Source organism: Schistocerca americana, chromosome 4 (assembly GCF_021461395.2).
Source record: "Schistocerca americana isolate TAMUIC-IGC-003095 chromosome 4, iqSchAmer2.1, whole genome shotgun sequence".
NCBI lineage: Eukaryota > Metazoa > Arthropoda > Insecta > Orthoptera > Acrididae > Schistocerca > Schistocerca americana.
This window is the reverse complement of record NC_060122.1, coordinates 537,522,911-537,550,109: the sequence shown is the minus strand read 5'-3', so window position 1 is coordinate 537,550,109 and position 27,199 is coordinate 537,522,911. Positions and strand designations below refer to the sequence as shown.

Sequence of the window (27,199 nt, the reverse complement as noted above, 5' to 3'; positions counted from 1 at the left end):
ACTTCACAGAAGTTCTCTTGCATACCTTGAGACACTAGCTCTCGTGGAAGAAACGATATTGCGGAGAAATGACTTAGTCGCAGCCAAGGGGATTGTTTTCAGAATGGTTTTCACCCTGCAACAGAGTATGCATTGATTTGAAACTCTCTGGCAAATTAAAACTGTGTGCCTGGCCGGAACTCGAACTTGGAACATTTGTCTTCCGCGGGCAAGTGCTCTAGGATTTGGATGAGTCGTATCTGCGCAGTTTTCTGCTTTCAAGATTGCTAGTTCCGCAGAATATGGAGGAGAGCGTCTCTGAAATTTGGAAGATCCGAGTGAGGTCCTGGTGAAAGTAATGCTGAGAGGTGAGTCCTGCGTAGTACTTGGATAGCTCAGTCGGTAGAGCACTTGTTCGCGGGAGTCAAAGGTTATGGGTTCGAGTTCCGGCCCAGCACACAGTTTTAATCTGCCAAGAAGTTTCAAATCAGCGTACACTCCGCTGCAGGGACAAAATTCATTCCTTTTCTTTATTTAAACGACCTCTGAGGCTGCTGTACGTTATGCAACAACCGACTTTAAACTGACTGAACTAATTTGATATAGATATGGATATAACCAGCGCATCGCTCGTACATCATTCAATGTTGCTTGTAAACTTCTTTCCACGTATTCTTGGTTAGTGGCTTCATTCTTATCAATGCCCACGTTGAACAAGGAGCTACCAGTGATCTGCCAGAACAGATTATTGCTGAAAACAAGAGTAGATGTTAGTGGTAGTGCTTATACATACAATTTGTATTTTGCACATTGCTTTTTATTTCCTTGATTGCAAATTCTGTGTCTCTGGCAGATGAGAGACTCAGACCAGCAGTTACTGTCAAGGATGGTGATAAACTGTTACCACATTCAGTTTGGTAGCTGTGCCAAAATTTCCGAAGCAGTAGACATTGCATCCCAATAGAAATGACGCAGAAATATTAGAAATGTATTCGCAATTGCGAATATGAACACCACTAGTGTATACTGGAATGACGATAGTAAAAATTTTCGCTGGTCCGGGGCTCGAATCCGGAATTTCTGCTTTGTGCGGGTGGTCGCCGTAACAGCTTTGGCTATCTGTGAACGAATCACTAACAGAGACAAACTTCCGTTTGTCGTCGCTCATGTGTCACAACCTGTACTCGTATGTTATGAGTCCAGGAAGGACATATTTATTGAGAGTCGAGGCCCTGGTATTGACGTATAACAGTGCCTTTGCTATTAAGCAGTACGAACACAGGCGCTGCTATTTCGTATATGTATGATACCAAAATTGTACCGAATTAATTACGTATTCCAAGTAGTGCCACCAACGCAGCACCATAGAAAGATTGCGAATGCCACCCAGCTACCTGTCCAGCACAAGGGGTTAACAGGCCATCTCATGTGAGTTTAGGGTACACACAAAAATGAATTCTGTGTTTGTTTTAATAGTCTTAAAATTTGCACTATTTGGACAGTGGCAGCTGGAATGTTGAACATGTCAATATTCGGTAATTTTCCTATAACACGCGCCCCTCATTTAGTGTATAAAGAAATTTCTTGGTGATAATAAAGTTTGGCAATTGAAAGCAAGGTAAACAAGACCTCTTCCTGTTGGTGTATAAAAATACTTGAAGAAAGGAGAGAGAGCCAACATGTTTCACATATCTGTTATTAAATACTTTCAGATGAGGGTAGCCTTTATTTATTCTTTCATTCATCAAGAGTCATATTAATTTCCAGCATAGGTATATAATTTATTTCAGCTCTTTAAGTTGTGCATACATGTGTATGAAACGAATCACGTTATTTGTTTTCGAATTCCTGTTGCTGCTGATTGTCTACCGAAATGGTATTTTTTCTTGTAACAGTGTGTCTTAAGTTTCTAGGAGTGCTTTAAATTGGTCGCCTCAGAAGTAGGGCCTCATGTGTTGTGGCAAGTGTGATTAATGACATCGGACGAAGTGGTCCCTGTTTGTTGTTCTTCTCCTGTTTATTTGCCATAGCTTTTCATTGATAAAATGACATATCGTGTTTTGAACAGTTCGGCCTTGCGATTCAACAGCCGTTGTTACTTTCATGTATCGTCCTCCGTCCTTGGTACGCACTTCCAGTAGAGCCTGTTTGTTAAAGATGCCGAGAAGGCTAGTTAGCGGGAAAACATAAATCGTTCTGTGATCTTACAGGAACCTAACGACTTTAAGAAGGAGCATATTTTGCACATCGAAAATTCGTTATACTATATCCAGCAAAATATCGTAGGTTGTACTGTGCTTTAAAATGTCGAATCTGATTATAGTGATGTACTGTATAGTTATAAATCTTGATTAAATTAATCACTTGACAATGATGGCACTGCAATGGAGAACAGCTGCATTAAAGTGTTAGTCAGGATAATTTACAATTTATAACGTCGTTAAGGGCGTGTGGAAGGGTAATTTTGAATAGGAACTACAGGAGGCTACTTATTCACATCATGCCTCTCTCTACACGAATGTTATTACGACTGAAACACCGTACATCCAATTATCGTTCCACAGAAGACTGAAAAGGTTGCTTTGATGTCTCACGGGAGTGAATAGAAAAATTCTTCTGTTCAGTCATCGTTTGCAAGATGTACCATTCCCAATTAATAATGGGGAAGAATAATCGGTTTTGAAAAGGGAGATCTTACAACGAAACTTTGGCTGCGTAATAAAACTGGATTAAAACTGTAAGATTTATGGTAATCAAAGTCAGTGTTATGTTCACGCACGTAGGGCAACGTATCCTTTCAGACACAATGGGAAAGAATCACTCCTCCGTCTTGCAGATTATCCATGGTTGCTCTCAACACAGGCCAAGTAAACTGATAAATGTCAACACACGCTGTTCTGATGATACACACAAACGGCAACCCTGTAATCCATAATACCCTGCACTCCAATAACGGTCGCCGCGGTTGACGTGAACACTGGTAATCTCCATTCTGTATTCAGTTTCAATAAAGCATCCAGTTTTCTCATTAACCAGTATGTCTGCCACACCAGGAGAACGCCAGTGGCAGAGGATGATACAGCGGCTCGTCGATGCTGGGTGGTCCGGCAGAGTCAGTGGACGTAGATTTACCTCTTAACTGAGTCCCCATCCATGGCGAGATTATTCGCGAGATGATGCTAGTATTTAACATCTGGTCAAGTCATCAGATGGTCAAAACCAAATGCAAAAGATATCTCTATGGTGCGAATAGTGACAGTTGACGCGAAATAATGAAAAGCATGAAGTTATTCTCATGAGAGGAATCCACTAAATTTCAGTTGCACGATAAATCTTAAAAATCTAAAGGTAGATGGGTCAACTAAATACTTAGGGATTACAATTAGTAATAACTTAAATTGGAACGACCACATAGATGATGTTGTGTGGAAAGTGAACCAAAGACTGCGATTTACTGACAGAACGTGCCTATTAAAAGGGACTGCCTACGCTACGGTGTTCCGTCTTCTTAAATACTGCTGCACGGTGTGGTATTCGCATGAGACAGGTTTAACGGAGGACATCCAAAAAGTACAAAGAAGGCAGTTCGTTTTGTACTGTCGCAAAGTAGAGGAGACAGTGTCACGGATATGATATGCGTGTTAGGATGGCAGACATTAAAACAAAGCTAATTTTCGTTGCCGTACAAAGTTTCCATCAAATTTCAATCACCAACTTTCTGTTCCGAATGCGAAAATATTTTTTTGGCGCCCACCTACATAAGGAGAAATGACCACTGTAATAAAATAAGAGAAATCAGCACTCGCACGGAATGATTTAAGTGTTAGTCTTTCTCGCACGCTGTTCGAAAGTGGAACGGTAGAGAAACAGCTTGAAGGTTATTCCCTCTGCCAGGCACTTGACTGTGAATTACAGTCATCATGTGGAGGTTGATGCAGAGCTTTGTTCAACTATATATCTTAATATACATGGTACCATACATCAGTTCCACTACATGTTGTAATATGCATAGTTTTTTAAGTCAGAGGTATAGCTTTCGCCTCGTATAAATGGAATTTTAAACAAGGCAACTGGTCAGATTATTCGAAAAGAAAGACATTACAGTCGAAAAGAAAAAGATTACAAGGACAATTTCAGTTTTCTTGATTTTTTTCAAAATGGTAGCAGAGCTGAACATAAGCTAAGTTAGGTCTTTTCATTCACCCCTTACGACAGTTCATCAGTTTGATGGAACGAATGTGAGGCAGCTATCAAGGAACAGTGTGACAATCCCAGGCAACACGAACTACCTGCAACAAAGAGTTATATCCTCACCGTTCTCTTCAGTCCATATGAGGATTAAGTGTCAAAAAAGAAGGTGTGTGTGTGTGGCTCTGTGTGTGTGTGTGTGTGTGTGTGTGTGTGTGTGTGTGTGTGTGTGTTTGATACCTGGACCAGGTAATATTTTTCTAAAATGTGACTTGTTCCATACAAAGGACTGACTGAGCTACGGTACTTACTGTAGTAAACGATGTCTGCTGGAACCAAATATACGCGATATAAGAATATGTCTTGCGTATCGAACCAAGGCATAAAGTACAGAAACATTTAAATGTCGATATTTACAAGGCAAGATCTGCGAAAACATCATCGAAATAAGCTGGAACGTTTAGTGGGAAGTTATAGTTCCCTTCCTCAATGTTATATAGGTTCTGAGAAAGGAAGAGCCTCAGGTGAAACACGAACAGTTACTCACATTCTCAGGTGTCCTTCAACTAAAATAAATTTCTTTTTCAGTATCACATGGATATACTAACGGAAGCGATAGGTGTTACAGCAGTAGTCCGATAGTTATCGTACTTCATGGAGATGTTCGTTACTCTACGTGTATTAAATGATTAAACTCCTTTACATTCGAAGCTGTTGCCCGTCAATAACAGCTGTATGAGGTGGGACACCCCCCCTTCCCCCGGGTCACGAACATATTCTTGTATTCCCAAGTAAGGTTATCACAGATCTACGGAAAAGCGGAAACGGAAGTACAGCCGGATCTCGTAGCAACATGGTGCGGACCACAGATCCTCCGAAGTCACCGTCATCAACATGACGGCGAGAGTCATAGGCTCAAGTGCCATGTCGGTACTTAAGAAAGGACTTTAACGTCGCACCTTCATCGCAGGACATTCCCGTCAGTGCAATAATAAGCGACTTCCAACAGGCAGTCCGGAAGTTCCACGGTGAAACGGCGGACGAAATACGGCGTCAAACGAACCGTATTCTCGAGAAAGTAATGCTACCAGCACCCAACATGGCAGGGCTGAACGCATTGGTCAAAGCGCTGAGATTCTTCCTGTTGACAGCAGCCTTAATTATGACATACGTGGACAACGGTCTGAAGATGTACTCGCAACTAGATGAAAGTACTTACCGGAAGCTACCAAGTGGCCCACCATCAAGAATTATTGCACCATCAATAGAGCAGGCTCTACTAACGGTATACTACGCCTTCCACATCGCTGGCAACGGGTTCTACACAACGCTGGTGACTACTTTGAAGGACAGTAACGGGTGAAAACATGTAACTCTTTTGTATCGGTTGTGAATAAAAAGTTGCACTATTTAAGTTCCAGCCCTCGTATCTTTATGGAGAATTTCAAGGAATTTGGATAAGGACGCGTTAAAGCCTAGTTTATTTAGATACTTTGACGACACACTCGTCATTTGACCCCGTGGATTTGAAATACCTGAAGAGTTGTTGGAACATCTCAACAGTATTAAAAGTAACATCCCATTAATTATGGAAATAGAAGAAGAAGATACATTGGTCTTTCTCGAAGTCTTCGTCCGCCGCAAACGAAAATGTTGCCTTGGCCACAGCGTGTAAAGAAAACCTACGCACAGGGATCTGTACTTGCACGCCGTCAGCCATCAACTCCCGGCACAGAGGCGTGCTGTGTTATGAATATTGTTACATCGTGCAGAGCTGTATCAAAATCCAGCAACACACCCCAAGAGTTGAGCCAACAACGCCAGGTCTTCAGCAACAACGAGCGCAACGATCAACAATTAAATATAGGGAACTCAAGCAAGACCATCGACGACACTCAGGAAAAGAAACTTTCTTTTTTGTTGCGTTAAAGAAGGCAACTCTCCTGCTTGAAAGACACAAAATCAAATCGATCGTCAAAAGTCCGGCAATTGCTGGGACTAGATAAAGAAGTAGTAGATCTCAGAACACCTGGAGTGCGTAAGATACCTTTCAAGTGTAGCCATTCTTACATCGGACAAACAATACGCATTGCAGAACAACTCAGGCAGGACCATGAGAAGTTTTATTGTCTACGCTACCCTGAAAAAGCCGTTTCAGCTGAGCATGCACTAGGAAACTGTTACCGGATCAAGTCTGGCGAAACCTTTGTCGTGACTGGAACTAACGGCTTCTGGGACTGTGTAATTAAAGAAGCTATCGAAATAAAAATCACTACAGTAGGTACTGATGTAACCTGCAGTTCTGCGCGGCGTGGGATCAAGCGATCGCGAAGTTGAAGCAGCGCTTCGAAGGCGAAGTCAACGTCTGCCCATATATGGCGATACCGTGAACAGCAGTGACGTCACACTCAGCAGCTAGGGTATATAAGGTCGTATCGGCAGGCTGTCATCAGTCATTCCACTTTGCAACGGCAAAGATGTGTTCGATCGAAAGCTATCGGCTTTTGAAGTACTTGACGCGGCTGGAAGCTCGTGAACATTTTATTCAATGTTACCACCGCGAAACACTGCATTCTGATATCCGACTATCATGTTTGACCCAGATTGCGTTACTTCACATACGGAATCCGTAATAACCTCATCAGATATTATACAATTCTTTATGGCAATAAAGGCGTCGCCACCAAAGACGTCTAACTTATCCTTGCCATATATTTTCCAGTCTATATTCAGGATTTCTTTGCTGCTCATTAAAGGTTTCAGCAGACATCCTGTTCCTAATACTATCTGGGCATTATTAGGTTTAATAAGCCATACTAATTCTGGCACTTTACCGTTGATACTCCTGAAGTTTAGTAATGTCACATTGTTACTTTCTATTTATGATTTGCGACGATGAACGTAGTCTGAGAATACTATCGGTGGTTTATCAGCGATTTCAGCAAGCTGTTCATAACTGATTGCAAGAGGATGTCGCTCTAACCTAAATATTTGATGTAATATTGCGCTCGTCTATATATTGAATTAGAAATTGGGTTAAACACATCCTGAATCATCTCGTAAATTTTGACAGGAGTGTGCAATTCGGCGCTCAGTAATTGAGCAGCGGTTCCAAGGTAAAGCAACCCGACAACGACCGTGAGAGCGGCGGTGGTGACTACATGTCCCGCCATACCGCACCCAATGACGCCATTGGCAGAGAATGGCACGGCTTTCATTCGGGCCCGACTGGTCCGTTTGTAGCCAGAACAGCCGTGCTTTGCTTCCTTTTCCATGTATCAATACGGCATAATATGCAAAAACTTCTCGATGAAGCCTCTGAGGTTATATTACGGCTAGTGGACATGACGACACTACGTTACGAATCTGAGTTTCGAAACAGCGTTACAGACCAAAGCGCCTGTGTGGAGCATGCTTGCACAAGTCGCTGGCGGAGTTAAACAGTTTCGGCTTGTTACAACTTTGGCAACACGAAACTAGTAGTTGCATGGGGCATGAGGTTATGTGTTGCGTCTATAGCGCGCCAACGAAGTTTAAATGTGGAGTGAGGAACGGAGCCCGCATCTCGTGGTCGTGCGGTAGCGTTCTCGCTTCCCACGCCCGGGTTCCCGGGTTCGATTCCCGGCGGGGTCAGGGATTTTCTCTGCCTCGTGATGGCTGGGTGTTGTGTGCTGTCCTTAGGTTAGTTAGGTTTAAGTAGTTCTAAGTTCTAGGGGACTGATGACCATAGATGTTAAGTCCCATAGTGCTCAGAGCCATTTGAACCATTTTTTTGAGGAACGGAGCAAATCGTTCATTTCCAGGACATCAATGCTATGCATAGTAGTATAGGGGATTTTTTGTGATACTGACAGCAGAAAAAGTAGCGATGTGTTGCTGAACTTGAGGGCAGTCATACACGATCTGAACGTGGAACGATTTACGATATTTGAGCTGCGAAATATATATACAAATAAAACATCTGACTGTAAATCCGACTATGAATCTCCACGCTCCAACGCTATGTAATCTATAATTTCAGTTCTGAAGACAATACATCAGGCACTATAGTATCTTCCTTCCTTGTTTCATCATTAACAGTATTAAGTCTGACCTGGTCTCAGGTGGCTGAAATGATTTCTCTAGTCTTCCACCACAACTTCTCGCAGCAAGGTCGCTGAGAAACCCAGCTGACCTGTCTTTTTATACAATCATGTATCCCAACACGACTCTTATACTTATGTATCGGTTTCATACAGACACGACTTAATTACGCTACTGTTCGTGCAGCTGCCAAAACTTTCATTTCGGAGACGACTCTGGCACTCACATACGATGATACTGAAGTGCAGTCTGGTGTCGTTGTGTCATTCCGTCATATACGAAATCAGTTTCGTGAAACCTAATGTTGTCACGTGAACTAGCCTTTAAACGACGCAGCACAGACACTGTGACCGATATGGAGGCGCGAGAGGACGCCCGAAGGTATTCAGACGGGCCAAAGAATGAGGCCAGCGGCCCGCGTTCCATCAGCGAGTGTTGTGTTCAGCCGCCCGTGTCGGGCTCCGCCTATAGGCTGCCGTATGAGTCAGAACAGTGGCCCGACAGACGTCCAACATGAGTCGGACACGTCACCTTCCTTTCAAATCACATTACACTGGTGTAGCGAAATAGCTCTAGTGTGACGTTTTTGATATGCGAAACTTCTCGTGACGTATAGGGAACAGTTCTGTCTAAAACTTCATTTTACATGAACGACAGAACTTCCTATTGAACCAGTTATTAGACCTTCTTCTCGTTCCACTCATGTCTGAAGCACAGCAATAACGATTACGTCTCTGTGTGAGCTGTAATTAGCCTGATCTTGTCCTACGATCCCAAGGGAGTGATACGTAAGAGGTTGCATTTTATCCCTAGATATATCACTTCAAGCTACTTCTTGAAACTTTGTAAGTGGGGCTACGCGGGATAGTTTGCGTCTATCTTTGAGCATCTGTCAGCTTAGTTCTTTCAGCACCTATGTGACCCTCTTCCACGAGTCAACTATTCTTTTAAACGTGAGCCACAGTTCTATAACACTCCGCTCCAGAGCTAAGTGTTTCAAATTGTTTACTGAGGTACCCCACACTTGCCTCTTCATCTAGTTTGCTGAACATATAAATCCTTCTACTTGTTTTCGTTGCTTTTTTTCACTTTGGTAGTCGTTGTTATAAAATCTGCATCTTGGTCACTGATACCTGTTTCAACGTAGGCATATTCAAAGAAGTCACGTCTATTTGTTGCCATTAGATCCAACATATTTTCGTCTTGAGTGGGCTTTGCAAGCTACCTGTTGTAGGCAGTTTTTTGACGCAGGGTGCAGGACGTCTTGTCACGCCCATTTGATTTGATGTACTCCGATGATGACAGTATGATTGGGGAACTTAAGTACTCGCAAACTGAAAGTTGCTCTGAAATGTTTTGTTACACCACAAGGTAAGAATGGTGGACGATAGAAGATCCCCATTATAAGTTTGTGCCCATCGTTGATGCTGAGTATTGCGCGAGCAGTCTCGCATGCAGTTCGAATTTCTTTCTGTGTATATTTGAGTTTCTTATCTACGGCAACAAATATGCCATCTCCATTTCCTATTAGCCTATCATTTCCACATGCACTCAAAATGTCCCCAAAAACTTCACGGCTATTAGTTCTGAGTTTTAAGCAACATCTTGATTCGTGGTCACCGACGGCCCAGAGAATAATAATGTAATTACAGTTATTTTGTTTGTTACTTCAATTACTCTTCTTTTTGTGGAAATATCTTCACAACAGTGGGAAATCTTGTAATACGCCCTCACCAAAACTGCTGGTTTCCAATGTCAACGTACGATAACATTTCTTGACAAGCAAACCTGAGACAGGACCGAGCAGTAATGAATTCAAGCACACTGTAATAGTATCTGTTATGATTTGACATTCACAAGACCAAACGAGTTTGTAGTAGTTTTCCGGTTACGAGGAATCTACACTCCTGGAAATTGAAATAAGAACACCGTGAATTCATTGTCCCAGGAAGGGGAAACTTTATTGACACATTCCTCGGGTCAGATACATCACATGATCACACTGACAGAACCACAGGCACATAGACACAGGCAACAGAGCATGCACAATGTCGGCACTAGTACAGTGTATATCCACCTTTCGCAGCAATGCAGGCTGCTATTCTCCCATGGAGACGATCGTAGAGATGCTGGATGTAGTCCTGTGGAACGGCTTGCCATGCCATTTCCACCTGGCGCCTCAGTTGGACCAGCGTTCGTGCTGGACGTGCAGACCGCGTGAGACGACGCTTCATCCAGTCCCAAACATGCTCAATGGGGGACAGATCCGGAGATCTTGCTGGCCAGGGTAGTTGACTTACACCTTCTAGAGCACGTTGGGTGGCACGGGATACATGCGGACGTGCATTGTCCTGTTGGAACAGCAAGTTCCGCTGCCGGTCTAGGAATGGTAGAACGATGGGTTCGATGACGGTTTGGATGTACCGTGCACTATTCAGTGTCCCCTCGACGATCACCAGTGGTGTACGGCCAGTGTAGGAGATCGCTCCCCACACCATGATGCCGGGTGTTGGCCCTGTGTGCCTCGGTCGTATGCAGTCCTGATTGTGGCGCTCACCTGCACGGCGCCAAACACGCATACGACCATCATTGGCACCAAGGCAGAAGCGACTCTCATCGCTGAAGACGACACGTCTCCATTCGTCCCTCCATTCACGCCTGTCGCGACACCACTGGAGGCGGGCTGCACGATGTTGGGGCGTGAGCGGAAGACGGCCTAACGGTGTGCGGGACCGTAGCCCAGCTTCATGGAGACGGTTGCGAATGGTCCTCGCCGATACCCCAGGAGCAACAGTGTCCCTAATTTGCTGGGAAGTGGCGGTGCGGTCCCCTACGGCACTGCGTAGGATCCTACGGTCTTGGCGTGCATCCGTGCGTCGCTGCGGTCCGGTCCCAGGTCGACGGGCACGTGCACCTTCCGCCGACCACTGGCGACAACATCGATGTACTGTGGAGACCTCACGCCCCACGTGTTGAGCAATTCGGCGGTACGTCCACCCGGCCTCCCGCATGCCCACTATACGCCCTCGCTCAAAGTCCGTCAACTGCACATACGGTTCACGTCCACGCTGTCGCGGCATGCTACCAGTGTTAAAGACTGCGATGGAGCTCCGTATGCCACGGCAAACTGGCTGACACTGACGGCGGCGGTGCACAAATGCTGCGCAGCTAGCGCCATTCGACGGCCAACACCGCGGTTCCTGGTGTGTCCGCTATGCCGTGCGTGTGATCATTGCTTGTACAGCCCTCTCGCAGTGTCCGGAGCAAGTATGGTGGGTCTGACACACCGGTGTCAATGTGTTCTTTTTTCCATTTCCAGGAGTGTATATCAATTAAAAGGATGTTTATATCGACACAGGGTGAAAGGGGGGTGATTGCAAGCAGTATATTGTACAATAACTGATTCATTAAGCACTAAACAATACAAATGGTTAATAATATTTTTATGCTGGATGGCATTCTTTGCTCAAAATCGTAACCTTCAAACAAATTAACATGCGAGAGCGTACTGAAAACTAATGCCTCTGAATTTTTATGTGAAAACTCTTGAAATTTTTTAAATAAAAAAACTTTATTAACATTCTACATCCTTATTCGTAACGCCTACATATTTATTTCTCAACATTGTCACTCTGGCGACGAACACCTTCTCCCACCGAGAGACCAGTTTGTTGATTACATCACTGTAGAGGGTTTGACTTTGTTGAGGAAGCCACGACCTCACTTCTGCTTGCAAGCCTTCATCACTGCCAAAGCAAAGTACACTAAGGTGTTCTTTAAGCTTTGGAAACAGGTGAAAATCGGATGGGCCCAGGTCGTGAGTGTATGGAGGATGATCGATGACAGACCCAAGGCGTCGAACTGTTGCAGATGTCACAATGCTCGTGTGTGCTCCGGTATTGTCATGTTGAAGGATGGGGTGCTTCATGTGTGGACGAACTCTTCGAACCCGTGCTTTCAGTTTTCTGAGCTGTTTCTGAAACACCAATATAGTTGCGTTACCCGCAGCAGTGTTACACTCTACAATTCGAAGTCCTCTAGCGGCAAAGGTTGCAACTGGCTCCATTGAATTCAGCAAATCGACCGGGTAATATGGATGGCGTGTAATATCTCAGTCGATACTGAGAACAGAATAAAAAAATTCTGCGGCATTATTTTTCAGCACGCCCTCTTATTCATCCCTGCTAGAATGACAATTTCCATTCAAGAGTAATGGGTTCTATGATAATAAAAATATTTGAAGACCAAAATTTAATTTTAAAAGGATTAACACGCAGAATGAAACCACTGCCTTAATGATGACGACTCGTCTCATTAACTAGCGACGAATTAGCAGCCTCTTGTAACAGCAACAAATACCTAATGTACAAGATTAGCTCGGGAAACAGCCTAATTACAGTCGTTATAAAATAATTTCAACAAAGACATAAACAGAATTTTACCAATACTGTATTAACGCAAGGAACTGCTGCTTGTGTCTGCACTGTAACTGGTGACTTGATGCCACAACGGAAATGAGTTAACCAATAGTCTTACTCCCAACAAACGACCCGTAATACGAGTAAATGTCACGGGTGAACGCCAACAGCATTCTGTGGCTGCATCGTAGGCACCTGTAAGTCTGCAACGTCTAGTCTGTGAACGCATCTCGCGCTATCTCAGTCACAACTGGTTGGGAACCCCGGCCTCCAGCTTGCTATAAATTTTGTTGTAAATTTGTAGTAAGTTCCTATAGGACCAAACTGCTGAAGTCTTCGGTCCCTGAGCTTACACACTACTTAATTTAACTTAAACTAACTTACGCTAAGGTAAACACACACACCCATGCCCGAGAGAGAACTGGAACCTCCGACGGGGGCATCTACGTGAACCGTGGCAAGGCGCCAATAGACCGCACGGCTACCCCGCGCGGCCAGCTTGCTATACAATCCAACCCCAGCGGAATACTGTCTAAGGGCGGTGTGTACCCTCCCACCTTGTCCATGGCGAGAGCAAGACCCTCCACATCACCCAACTGTCTCGCTCTGCAGCGCTGTCGGGATATACAGTTTGAACGGTGCTGCGCCCGTGGTTGTTTGGTTGATTTCGGGGGAGAGGACCAAACAGCGAGATCATCTGTCCCATCGGATTATGGAAGGATGGGGAAGGAAGTCGGCCGTGCTCTTTCAAAGTAACCATCACGGCATTTGCGTGAAGCGATTTGGGGGAATCACGCTGCGTCCAAGAATGTATAACATGGAGTACCAACTTAACAACGTTTCTCCCCTCTTTAACTGGCTTTAAGGCTAGATGCATACAAACGATTTATTCCCGCGAGTTCGCAGCTTCATTTTCACACGCATTTTAGCAGCACACGTGAAACAATGGAGCCGCATACACTATGTCAGTGAAGCTTCTAACTCGCAGCCGGGACGCAGCGATAGAACTGTGTTCGCCAACCACTGCTTTTTGGCAGCAATCGAGCCGATCATAGCGAAGCAACAGTCGTCGGAGAATTGGTGAGTGCACATGTATTCCTAGCTCTAACAATACTGCCATTATGTTCCTTGGATGTAGCCGATTTGGATGTGAAATTGTTTGTTAAAGAGGTGAAGAAGTAAAATGAAATGGGGGGGGGGGGGGACATCTCGCAAGAATTACCACGATAAAACAAAAAATAGAGCCACAAAGTTTCAAATGTGTGAAAAGTTTTGTGACGTTTTTACTGCCAAACCGGATCAGGAGATGAATGATGTAGAAAAGTATCATTGTTAAACAATTTTGCGTTTATGTTGTAGTAGTGCGGTTTTTGCTCTAATGTAGCCATTCAAACTTAGCCCTAACCAGCAAATGCTTTGTTTCCTGGCTAGAGCCCTTTCATCTGAATATACAAATCTTCAGTCAATAATAATTTAAAATACACTGCCTGAAAAAAGTGAAGCACCCAGAAGGGGTAGAGGAAACGAAATGAAACTTCATGGGTTCAGAGGATATGTGAAGTTATTTCAGCGATTACACTATCGAGCCAAATTTACTAAGTGCTTGGAAGTATGAGCCCACCTATTAGCATGACGTAACACCCCTCTTGCCTGGATGCATGCACTGATTCGGTTGGAAAAATTGTCATGGAGACATTGTACTCTCTCCTGAGGCAAGCTGGGCCACAGGTGTTGAAACTGGTCCTTGATATCCTGGATGCTGACATTGGGACAAAGTGGCGTCAGAGTTAGTCTGACATACATTCTCTAAGAGACAAATCTGAGAATCTTACTGGCCCTAGGAGTACCTCGACACTAGGAAGATAGTTCTTGGGGACCAATGCCGTGTGTGGACATGCATTGTCCTGCTGAAAAATGCCACCACGATACTATTGCATAAGAAGTAACAATGAGGACGCAGGATGCTCGAGACGTACCGTTGTACTGTGAGTATCCCATCAGTCACTAATAGCCATGATCTGAAGTCATACCCTATATCTCCCCACGCTTTGACGCCAGCGGTAATAGCACCGTGCAGCTCCAAAAGATTTGAAGATTGGGACATCTCCCAAGGACGCCGTCATACTCGCCAACAGTGGTTACTCAGGGTAGTGCAGATCCGCGATACGTCACTGAAAACCAAAGCGACGCCGTTCATCAATGTTTCCCAGTCACAGCATCATTCCGAACGCAGCCGTTTGTGTTTTGCTATTACTGCGAGCCTACACGTGGAGTGGTAATGACCTAGTCCTGCTGTTGCTATCCTATGATCAATGGTGTGTACATGTACGAAGTCACATAGACGTCGGTCAATGTTTTCTGGATATTTCACTTTTTTTGGTCAGTGTACATTCTGTTATTTCAGCTAGTTCAGTGCAATCACCACCTGTTCTCTTCTGCCAACGTCAATACTGATTCCCTTCGAATCTAGTATTATTGTACGATTATCGCTGCCATGTCACCTTGCGTGCACTGAAACGATTTCTAACGCTGTGAACTTACTGAGAGCCCCCAGGGGGCTCACGGTTCTTTCGTGAGTTTGTGCATGGTTCCCACGGGACCCCGAGCTGTTGCAGCCCATTCTTCCATCCTGGGGTGCGTTTCCTTCCCCATGCCCTTCCCTTCCCATTCTCGCTCCTTTCCCTCTGCCCCCTCCTTCCTCTCTCTCGGTGTTCTTACTTATGTCCACCTGGCTCTCCACCTAGTTTTCTGTCTTCCTCGAGGTTTTGTTCACCTTGCCTTTTCTCTTTCATCCTTCCTTTTTGGCGGTTTTGGTCGCCTTGGGATTTGACTTCCACTTCTAGATTTTCTGTCTGTAATGTGAGCCATTTGGAGAACTCCCTCCTTAGTGTCAACTGCGTGGATTCCTTCCCCCCCCCCCCCCCCTCCTCTTCTTTTCCCTCATGCTTTCCTGCCTAAGCGCCCAAACAATCTGACCGATATCCTATGGCCGTCTGTTTGAGTTGTAACGGATCATTGAATACTGCTTCTTATGACCTTGTGGCTTTTCCTTCCATGGCTGCATCCTGGAGGAGGGCCAGGCTCTCCGGCATTGGATGAAACACTTTCCCCACTACCTGGTCTGTACTAGGACGGATGGAGACACTTTCACCGCCACAAAGCCGTTATTTTTTGAGGAAAATATCCAAGGTAAGTTTGGCAAAGTGCAGTCCCTCAGTAAGATGCGGTCGGTTTCCCTGTTGATCAAAACTTCTTTTGACACCCAGTTCGTAGCTCTTCATGCTTGTGATCATATTGGCGATATCCTGGTGCCCATTGCACCCTTCTCGCCTTTAAATATGGTCCTGGGAGTCATTTTCATAGAGACCATATCCTTCAAACTGATGAGGAACTCTGGGCCACTATGTAATGACAGGGGCGTTCATTTTGTTTGTCGTGTGCAGAAAGATAGTAAGGACAACCGCTTTGATACTGACGCCTTTTTTATGGCTTTCAAGGCAGATTCCCCCCCCCCGCCCCCCAGATAAGGTCAAGGTTATGTGTTAACGGTGTGACGTGAAGCTTGCCTTCCAGGCACATATCTTCCTACTGTATGGCCGACCCTCTACTGGTGACTGTGGACACCCATTCCGTGAGAGGAGCCCCTGTGTTCCACAACTCATGTGTGTAAATTGTCATGACCATCACTCTCCATGTTCACCAGACTGCTTGGCTTATAAGAAAGAAAAGAAGATACAAGAGTGTAAGTCCCTAGATCGTTTATCTTACACTGAGGCTTGTCAGAAATTTGACCGACTTCATCCTGTGTCGATGATTTTTGTTTTGTCCTTTCCCCTCCTTCCTTTTCCTTACCCCAGACCCATCCCCCTCTCCTCTCCCTCTCCCCAGAGGTTGCCACACTCTCTCCTCTGCTTGGTGCTCCTCCTCACCAACCAAAGAAGTTCCCTCCTTCTTCAGCACCCTCCGGTGATGAGGCTCTCCCCTGGGACTCCTTCCCCCGGTGTCTCTCAAGCCAGAGGCCTGCTACCTCAACTCAGCCATGAGACACACTGTGTGCCTGCTCTCTTTTGGTCCTGTTCTCCCTCTGTGCCATGTCTTTCTCAACTTACGAAAGAGAAGAACAAGAAAAATAAGTCTGAGGACAAGGCCTCCCCAGTGCCCCCAGAGGAGCCATCTCCCCCTCGAAATCTGAGTCTGACAACTTTCTTATTTATGGATGTTACCCCGTCCTCGTTTGTGATGGATGGTGACCAGGTGGCATGACTGGCTCCAGCCCATTCGCCTCCTATTTGGATACCTGCTTCATGATTATTCAGTAGAATTGTAATGGATAGTACCATCGCTTCCCAGAGTGGCAATCCCTTATTGCCTTTTACTTGGCAGCTTGTGTTGTTCTCAAGGATCTTTTTGTGGATAACGTGCTTTCTATTGGAACAGGGTCAACCCTTTGAAGGCTTCTGGTGGCGTCTGCACTTAAGTCCATACTGATATTGTTAGTATATTGATCTCACTTTGTATCCCATTGGAAGCGGTTGCTGCTCGGGTGCACTTAGACTCTGCCGTCATGGTTCACAGTCTCTGACCCCTCCTGGCAGGCCACATACATCTGCCACCATAACTGACCTCCTTCAGCAACCCACCCCGCTCCCATCCTTCTCCTTGGAGATTTTAATGTCCATCACTGTTGTGGGGTCCTCCTCCTTGGAGATTTTAATGTCCATCGTCGTTGCGGGGAGTGCTTCCTCACCTAGTCGGGGGCTCCTCACTGACCAATTTCCTGTGCCTTCTTAATGAGGGTTCCCCTATTCATTTTAGTGTTGCATATGGCACTTTTTCTACCACTAATCTTTCACTCCCTTTGCCTCCTCTTCTTTCTTCCATACACTGGTCACCACACAATGAACTCTGTGATACTGGCCACTTCCTGTTGACTCTGCTGTGCACTTCCCACCTTCCACTGACCAGGTTACCCCACTGGGCTTTCCATCATGTTGACCTCTATATACCTTCCAGTTCATGTTTCCACCCCCTTTGTGAGGATGTATTGATGAAGTCGTTCGTGATCTGTCTGATAAGACCATCCACTCTGCTGCCATTATGGTTCCCCACTTGACAGGGCCTATTTTCCATTGGCCAGTTCCATGATAGAGCATGACCACTGCTATCACTATCTGTGATCATCATTGTGCCTTGCAACATCTTAAGTGGCACTCATCCTTCACTGGTCTTATTACCTTCAAACATCTTCGCGCCAAGGCCCATTACTTAATCAGATGGAACAAACAGGTGTGTTGGGAACAGTTTGTCTCCTCTCTAGGTTCTGCTATTGCTCCATTACGAGTGTGCACTACACTCTGCACCCTCCATGGTTGTTAGCAGCTATCTTCCATTCTGGGCTCTGTTTCTGTTTTACCCCTTGTCAGGTAGAATCCTACAATGAACTTTTTATGGAGTGGAACCTTCTTCTGACCCTCTTTTCTTCCCATAATTCAGCTCATGGCCCTGATTCCATCAATAGCCAATAGCTTCAACACTTCAGTCCTCCACAATTCCAGTATCTCCTCCAGTCATTTAACAGTATTTGGCTCCAAGGCATTTTCCCCTCTCAGTGGATGGACAGTATTGTGGGTGCTATTCTTAAGTGTGGCAAGGATCCATGTCCCTTGCTGGTTACTAGCCCATCAGCCTGACCAGTGTCCCCTGAAACGTACTAGAATGGATGGTGTCTCATCAGCATAATTTAGGTCCTTGAATCTCAGGACCTTTTATCTCCTTACCAGTGTGGCTCTTGAGACAGATGTCCCCAACCGATCATCTGCTTTGACTGGAAACCGCAGTTCGGCATTCCTTTTCTCAGCATCGCCATTTTGTTGCAGTTTTCTTTGAATTTTGTAAGGCCCACAAAACAGCCTGGCACCATCGTATCCTCCTTACGCCCCATGAGTAGGGTCTTTGGGGCCCTCTTCCAGTTTTTATTCGCCAGTTCCTGTCCCACCGGTCTTTCAGAGTCCAGGTCGGCACTGTTCTCAGCTCTCAGCCGACCCAGGCGAATGGAAGTCCATAGGTTCGTGTATTAAGTGCCTTTCTTCATTTCCTAATCTCTGTTAATGGACTTATGGCCTGTTCCAGACTATTGGTCACCCATGCTCCACATGTGGATAGTTTCTGTGTTTGGGCTAGCTCCCACTCAGTGGCCACTGTGGAACAACAGCTCCAAGGTGCCATCTGGTGAGCTTCCATGTGGACACTCTCGCACAGTTTACAGTTTTCTCCCCTTAAGTTGAGGGTAGTGAATTTCTGTCACTGTACTATGGGCAATTCTGATCCAGAGCTCTACTTCGATGCCCCACGCCTGACTGGTCCCCCAGTTGCGCTTATTGGGTCTTCTCTTTGACAACAAGTTTACTTATTTGCCCCATATCTGTCACCTGATGGTTGGCTGTTTGCAGGAACCCAATGTTCTTCACTTCCTTGCCTACACCTCTTGGGGCACAGATCATTCGACCCTTCCTCTCCTTTGATGGACGTTAGTTCTGTCTCGTCTGGACTGTAGTTGTCAAGTTTATGGATCAGCTGCCCCTTCTACACGCCTCTTCCTGGACCCAGTTCACCATAATGGCATCCATTTAGCCATCGATGCCTTTCACACTATCTCTGTTGATAGTCTTCTGGTTGACGCTGGAATCCCTCCTCTTTCGATTCAGCGATCCCAGAACCTGGTTTTCTATGCCATAATTATCCGCTCTTCCCCTACTCATTCCTCCTATTCTGCTCTTTTCATAGCTTTGGGCCGTCGCTGGCCTGCTGCCCACTCTTGGGTGGGTTCACCTGTTGGCTCCACCTCGCTTTTCCCTCCCATGATTTCTATCTACCCTCCTTGCCCTCTTCCTCATATTCCCTCCTGACTAGCCCCCCCCCCCCCTTGATTAGTTCCTCAGGCGTGGATTCAGATGGATCTCTTCCAGGGTTTGAAAGCCTCAGTCGTTCCAACACTGTTCCATTGTTTGATCCGAATGCTCTTATGGCAGTCTCAAAATGCTATTGTTTTTACACTGATGACTCTAAATCCGCTGATCATGTGGAATATGCCTTCACATCTTTTGTTGGCATAGAACGCCATCTCTCGCCTGCCATGTGTAGTTTTTTACTGGGGAATTGATGGCCACCTATCGGGTCCCCTCGTTTTATTAAATGATCCTCCCTCACCCTAATTTGTTATGTACGGACTCAATGAGTCTCCTTGAGGCTATCGCTTGTTGTTTTCTCCACTATCACTTGCTCTCTGCCGACCATGGTGGCCGAGCGGTACTAGGCACCTCAGTCTGGAACCGCGCGACTGCTACGGTCGCAGGTTCGAATCCTGCCTCGGGCATGGATGTGTGTGATGTCCTTAGGTTGGTTAGGTTTAAGTAGTTCTAAGTTCTAGGGGACTGATGACCTCAGATGTTAAGTCCCATAGTGCTCAGAGCCATTTGAACCACTTTGTACTTGTTCTCTGCCATCCACGATCTTCTCGCTGATCTTAGTGATATTGCTTATTCGGTCGACTTCCTTTGAATTCCTGACTGTTTGTGTATCCTGGGTAATGAACTTACTGATCATCTGGCTAGGGGATGGGGGGCACCCTCCCCATGCCCCCTCCCCCTCCTTTTGTAGTTGTGGGGCTCTACTTACAGTAATCCATATTTTGCTGTACTGTCCCCTCCTTTTGGACCATTGCACTAAATATGTCCTCCCACCTTCCTTGTCTGAGGTTTTAACGAACGACCCTTGCATGGTTACATCTGTACTTAGTTTTCTTCACGAAAGTTGTTTGTACCTCAGAAATAAGTTCTTGAATTTTCATCCAGAATTTGAGTGAGTGTAGGCGTTGGTTATGGAGGCCTCAACCTTGCGTCCCTACCCGCCAGCTTCTCCCCACCTTTCTCTACATTTCGTCTTTTCTGTGTGCTGTTTTATTTCCCCTTTTTCTTGTGTCTTCTTCCCCTGGTGTTGTCTCCCCTATATCGTGATAATGGCGTGTTACGGTGTGTGTCGGGATCATTCAGCGGCAATGCTGGTGCCTCACCAGACGTAGCACTTCTGGGACACCCCTGCTCAGCCCCCTTATGTTCTTTACTCTTCCTGCTGCCCTGGCATCTTTTTTCCCCCTCTGTTTGAACATTATCCCTTCCCCTTACGTTATCCTGATGTTTATGCTGTTTGTCCCTTTATATCTGCCATCCTACTTAATGGATCGATCACCTTGCTGTTTGGTCCCCTACCCCAAATCAACCCACCAACTGGCTGGAAGCACGTGAACAGCTGTCATTGAGTTTCTTTCAGCAGATACCCAGAGCACTGCAGATATTCATAGGCGCTCGTAGAACGTCTACGGAAATCTGGCTGTGAACAAAGGCACGTTGAGTCGTTGGGCGAGACGTCTGTCATCATCGCAACAAGGCCGCGCAAACCTGTTTGATCTCCCTTGGAGCCCGCTGGCAGCACACAAGCTGTGATTTCTGCAGTATTGCTATGTGCGGACACTCTCATGCGAGGTCAGCGACAAACTGCAATCAGACATCACGCTGCTCAGCTGGCCGTCTCCTTTGGTAGTGCTGAAACACTCGTGCACGGGTTGGGGTACTCAAAGTTGTGTGCCCACTGGGATCATCGCCGCCTAACCGAAGACTTCCATTTCTTTGGCCTAACGGAGGTTGTACTCCGTGGGACGGAGTATGTGGGTGATGGGGAGGTTATTGATACAGCAAACATTGGTTCCAACGTCGGCCAGTTGAGAGGTACAATGACAGAACACAAGCCCTTCCAGTAAGGTGGCATAAGACCGTGTAATGTGACAATGGGCCGTCTAGTGAATGCCAGGCTTAGTCAAGGCGCAACCGTAGAGAAAGCGGACGCTTATGCCATCTGTGGGCCAGAATCGAAGGCAAAGCGGAAGCACTTCCTCCTGGTGGCAGCTAAATTAAAGAACGCTATGTGGGAGACAGTGTCTGGCTTGTGCTGCACTCTGACAGCGAAATAACAAAAGAATTAAACTAAATAATATTGTTACGCGTAGTAAAAATATAAATGTAATATTACTTTAATATATACGCAGGCGCTGTCGTTCGCCGGGCCGCGGCTATACGACTTCTGCGCGGGGCTGCGCGTGTTCGTAGTGCGCGCGGCCCGGCGCGGCAACTCGCTGCCGCCGGCGGCCGGCAAGCAGTCCCTGGACGCCGCGCTGGCGCTGGACCTGCGGCCCCCACACGGCCGCGCCAGGAGGCAGGCGCCGCAGCAGCCGCCGCGCCGCCACCGCGGCCAGACCCAGTCGCAGTACCTGCACACCAACGGCGGGCAGGGCGACGGCCGCGCCGAGGCCGAGTCCAAGCCCGACCTGTCCAGGGCCTTCGTCGGTGGGTACCACCCTCCTTTATATCGTCCACTTGTTAACGACACAAGCCCAAATGCAATTGAAGAGCTGCTATCAATCGCGTACAACTTTCCTGTCAGAAACATTGACACCAGTCCGGCTCCTCTAGCGCCTGATGATTAGGCAACCCTTTCGACACCAATCGGAAGTAACACTTTCAACAAAGGTTCTTGGGCGGCATCGTAGATGTTGCCGAACTGGGGGGTCTTAGAGGGACCCTTTGCCGTTTTATTCATATGCATGTTTATGTTACACCCTCCTCCCCATGATCACGCCATAGTAAGGCGTGAAAAAAGAGGGATGAAAAATCATAAGTACCCTTTGCTTCTTCGGATCACACTCAAATTTCCTTGAAGGGTTTTGAACAGCCTCTAGTTGTACCAGCCTGTACACGAGAGCAAAAATTGCGGTTATGCTGCAGTCCAAAGGGGTGCCATCACGTTCAATATGGATGTAGCACCGTAATGTCCTTAGAGACAGGGTGAACCATCAGAGGGTGTCAGCAATGACAAAGTTTGTAAAGAACATGTTCCTGTTGCTCATAGCACTACGAACTGTCGTTTTCGAAAGCAAAATGTTTGGGAATCAACAATCCAGGGAAAGGGCTGGTTTCATTGACGCCCCTTATGCCACCGCCTGAGACGTTTTCGTGTCGATTTTGAGCGGCAGTGTGTCTGAAACATTTTCCGCAGCCACCCATACTATAACCACGTGATTTCAACGCTGGGTATCGCTGTTCTGACCTCCGTCAAGAGACGTCCAAAACAAATGGGTGAAATGTTAGTAAGACGGGCTGTAACGACCTTCCCATCGTGTGAGATATCCACGTTGGCGTTGGGCATAACTGTGATGAAATATGGTGCCAATGCGGCATCAGTAAATCACCGTTAACTTCACGTGAACTTCCGAATTGTGGCCTTTTTTTGCATGTATCGACACCTAGCTGTTTGGAGCGTCACAGAGCCTAAAGGTGACGTTGCAGGCACCAAGCATTTTTACCATTACATTTTGAGCCAAATTTCAACCTTGTGCAGCACAATGGAAGATAATTATGCGGTTTCGAAAAAGTGATTCTTCAGTTTTGTTGCACAGTGTATATATAAAAATATCGTTTTATGTGTGTATCCTCATAAGCCACTGGATCAATTTCAGAGATATTTGGTACACAAAATACTTACTGTCTGGTGGGGTAAATACCACCTAGCTCCCATAGGGGTGAGAGTGGAGGTGAAAAAGCGTTGGTAATGGCTGATATCTAGGCTGCCCCACACGACTGGCATGTTGTGGAGCTAGTCTCAGAAACTGTTTCAAGGAGTACATCTGCAGAAGGGCACAGCAGGGGTGACAGATGGCAGAAGGAGGGGACAGATTGGGAGACAGAGAGGAAGAGATGGACAGAGAAAGGGAGGAGGAGAAGATGGACAGATAAATGTGGGAGTAGCAGATTGACAGAGAGAAATGGAGAGGGAGCAAATGGGCAGATAGAAAGGGAAGGGTGAGATGGAGAGTGAGAGAGATGAGAGGAGGAGATGGAGAGACAGAAAGGGGGGAGGAGTAGAGGAGTAGAGAAAGTGAGGAGCAGGAGAGGGGCAGATTGGGGAAGAGGAGTTGGACAGAGGAAGGGGGGAGGAAATGCTCAGAGAGGGGGAGGATGAGATGGTCGGGTGAGTGGGAACGAGGAGATGAACAGAGGGAGAGGGAAGGAAGATATGGTAAGAGGGGAAGCAAGGAAGGGACAGAGAGAAGGGAAGAGGAGATGTAGGGATGGAGGAGGAGATGGTCAGAGAAATTAGGGGCGAATGAGACGGAAAGACAGAGGGAGGTGGACAGAGAGAGGAGAGAGGAGGAGATGTGTGCTTTATATATGCCACACGGGTAAATGGATGAAGCCGCAGGTAGAACGCTAGTCAATTATAAAAGACACCTAGCGCCGCTGAAAAGGTTCAGTGAAAGTTTTGTCAGTAAGAAAAGTTGTTGCTCATGACGTGATCTATGAGCCCCGACGTTTGGCGCAAAGACTCTGCCTTTGTATGTAGTTCCGACGTCAGAAATAGAATTTTACGTCTGGCGTGCGACTTGTGGCTGCTCTACAGTTTTAATTTATAATGGTCGTTGGACACTCTGCAGGCGATATTTGTGCTCCCTGTGAAAAACAAATGTAAGATCTCATATTTTAACGGTTCTGATGATATTAGAGCAACAGTCTCACTTCGGAAAAGAATCAAGCATCGACTGTGAAACTTTATGATGATTTTTGTCGTTCATCACATACTTATCCGTCAATGAGACTCATTTTTTCAAACGTTGTTTGGTTTGCTGGAGACATTGAATGTATAAATTTGGATTTGGGTCGTCCACAAGCCTTTCCACCTCCAATATCGTCTTGTCGTTACTCTGGAAATGCCTGACATGCTATGATTTCTTCATTCAAGGAAGAAGTCACTGCGTGTTATGACAGGAGAATATTGGATGTGGGGACACAATTTTAGTCAAAAGAAGCAACATGTCTTCTGGGGCACTGTCGTGAAGCAGAAACTCTGCCTTGGACAGAATCCACCTATGTTTCATCTTGTCAGCCTCCGGTAACTTCGTCAAGAGATTTCGATAGTATGCTCCTGTGAAGGTTTGTCCCGTGCGAGCGTTATCTGTTAGCACCACACAATGGCATTCCCAAAAAATAGCGTCACCTCGCCCGATGATGTTAAGAGTTCTATCCTCCGACAAGCTGCAGTACCAATATCGAGTTTCAGATACTACAACTGGTTAGTAGATGTAGTTCCTCGTGGCTCTGCAGACGGCAGTAGCCGAGAGTTCCTTGGGCTTATCCTGCGGCACAGTTCTCACTTACATTTTACCACATAAAGCCTTCAGACCGTACCATTTGATATAGTGTTAAATTATTGTCTGTGTTTTCTCTCTTTCGGTATTCACTCTGCTCTTGTACACTTACGACGACTGTGCTGCGTTTTGGCCTCCGTTTCTAAGCAGCTGTTCACTAAGTCAACCATTTCCTTGTCAACCATTCAAAACTGCCGTTTGTTCCACGGGACACCGCGTCACTGGGTACCAGGTGAACGTTTGGTACCTACGAAAACTAGGATTGGAAATTCGCCTTTTTGAGTAGCGATTAATTAACATACTTCCACTGCTTGCTTTGCTCCTTTGTCTTGGGGTCATAGTCATAAATCCAGTACTTATTCGTGGTGATAAGGCGTCTAAATAAGTCGTCTGGATTGGCCAGACACAGCTGCAACATTTCTCTTGCTCTTCGTTTCGATGGTCTTTTATAGAAATGGGTGTGAGCAGCCACGAAACTCAGTGGGCGGCGACATCTTCCATGATCAAAAGTCGTACAAGATGTTAAAAATTGGCCCATGACCGATAGTTCACTTTTGCCACTAACCTCGAGATTATGGTACGGCGGTCTTCAAGTAGCTGGGCATTCACGTCTCCTGTAATTCCCAGTTCTTCCTAGAGCGCTGGTCTGCCATATTGTTCTTCGTCATTCAGACTTGTTTCACCACAATGGAAGCGTCGGCGTCATCTAACTACTGTGTCATATTAGGGTGCATTGTTGTCGTACACTTCCATCAGATGAGTATGGATTGTAGCAGCGTTTTTCCCCTTGAAACCCAGACTAATTACTACCCGATACTCCAGTTTATCAATGGGCTGCACAGTTTTGTTCTGGCTTCTCTAGTGCCGTGCTACGGTACTGTGGCGCGGGTAGTCCATTGCGTACCACAACTGCACACATGTAACTGCAAACAGCCAAAAAATTAATTTGAAACTTTGAGTAAAACTGAATGAATGCCTCTTGTATAATGTTCTCGCTAGTATGTTGCCGGATTGTTGTGTTATCTGGGCACAATATTTCCAAAGTGTAGTGCATTGTCAGCAGGTTCTAGAGATGACTACTACATCCACATTTAAATCTACATCTAGATGGTTACTCTGCACTTCACACTTAAGTGTTTGGCAGAGGATTCACAGATTCAATTTCAGACTCTTCCTTGACTTTTCCGCTCTCTAATAGTACGCAAGGGAACAAAATATTTAGGGATTCGGAGGAGAAAGCTGATGATTATTATTTCATGAAAAGATTTCACTTCAACGAAAATCGCCTTTCTTTTAATGATTGCCACTCTAACTAGCGTATCACATCCGTAACATTTTCTTTCCAATGTTGCGGTAACGTTTTCTTTCCAATTTTGCGGTAATACAAAATGAGATGCTCTTCTGTGACCTTTTTTGAGGTCCTCCAATAATCCTATCTGGTAAGGATCCCATACCACGCAGCAGTACTCTAGAGAAGGAAGGGGAAAAAATGGTTCAGATGGCTCTGAGCACTATGGGACTTAACATCTGAGGTCATCAGTCCCCTAGGACTTAGAACTACTTAAACCTAATAACCTAAAGACATCACACACATCCATGCCCGAGGCTGGATTCGAACCTCCGACCGTAGCAGTCGCGCGGTTCCCGACTGAAGCGCCTAGAACCGCTCGGCCACCGCGGCCGGCAGAAGGAAGGACAAGAATAGTTTTTTTTTACTTGATGGTTCAAATTTAAGTTGTTTGTAGTTGCAATCTATACGTGTTTAGTCGAACCTGCAACCTATTAATTTGTGTGCTTTAACGAAATATTATAATACTCGTGTGTTGGACCTCACACTCTCTGTTGTTCAGGATCAACTGCCACATCTCTTTTCTAAGTCAATTTGCGTTTGCTTTTGATCTTCTGATGACTTTACGAGACGGTAAACGAAAGAACAAACAACAGAAGAGGGCTGTTCACGTTGTCTCTCAAATCTTTTGCATATGGGTAAAAATAGCAAAATTTTACTTGGAAAACAATGACAAGTAACACTTCTGTTTCACTCAATGACTTTCTATCAATTACTACTTCGTCCTTTCTGAAAGGAAATCATGCACAATTTAGACGATACTCCATAGGCCGCAATTTAATTAGAAACCGCTTCTGAGCGACGGTGCCGAAAGCCTTCTGAAAATCTAGAAATATGGAATCATCTTGAGATCCCTCGTCGAAAACAATAATAAATTAATTTGAATAAAGGGTCAGTTGTGTTTCACAAGAAGAATATTATTGGAATCCCTCT

General features: G+C 45.7%; 1 protein-coding gene across 1 annotated transcript in view; it reads left to right on the top strand.

Annotated features, from left to right (window-relative positions):
• LOC124614009 (collagen alpha-1(III) chain-like) overlaps positions 1 to 27,199 on the top strand; it is a 224,520-nt gene that overhangs the window by 143,384 nt on the left and 53,937 nt on the right. Inside the window, exon 4 of the mRNA XM_047142823.1 lies at positions 21,766 to 22,063. Within this exon, the coding sequence (XP_046998779.1) occupies positions 21,766 to 22,063 (298 nt within the window). The remainder of the gene's footprint in view (positions 1 to 21,765; positions 22,064 to 27,199) is intronic.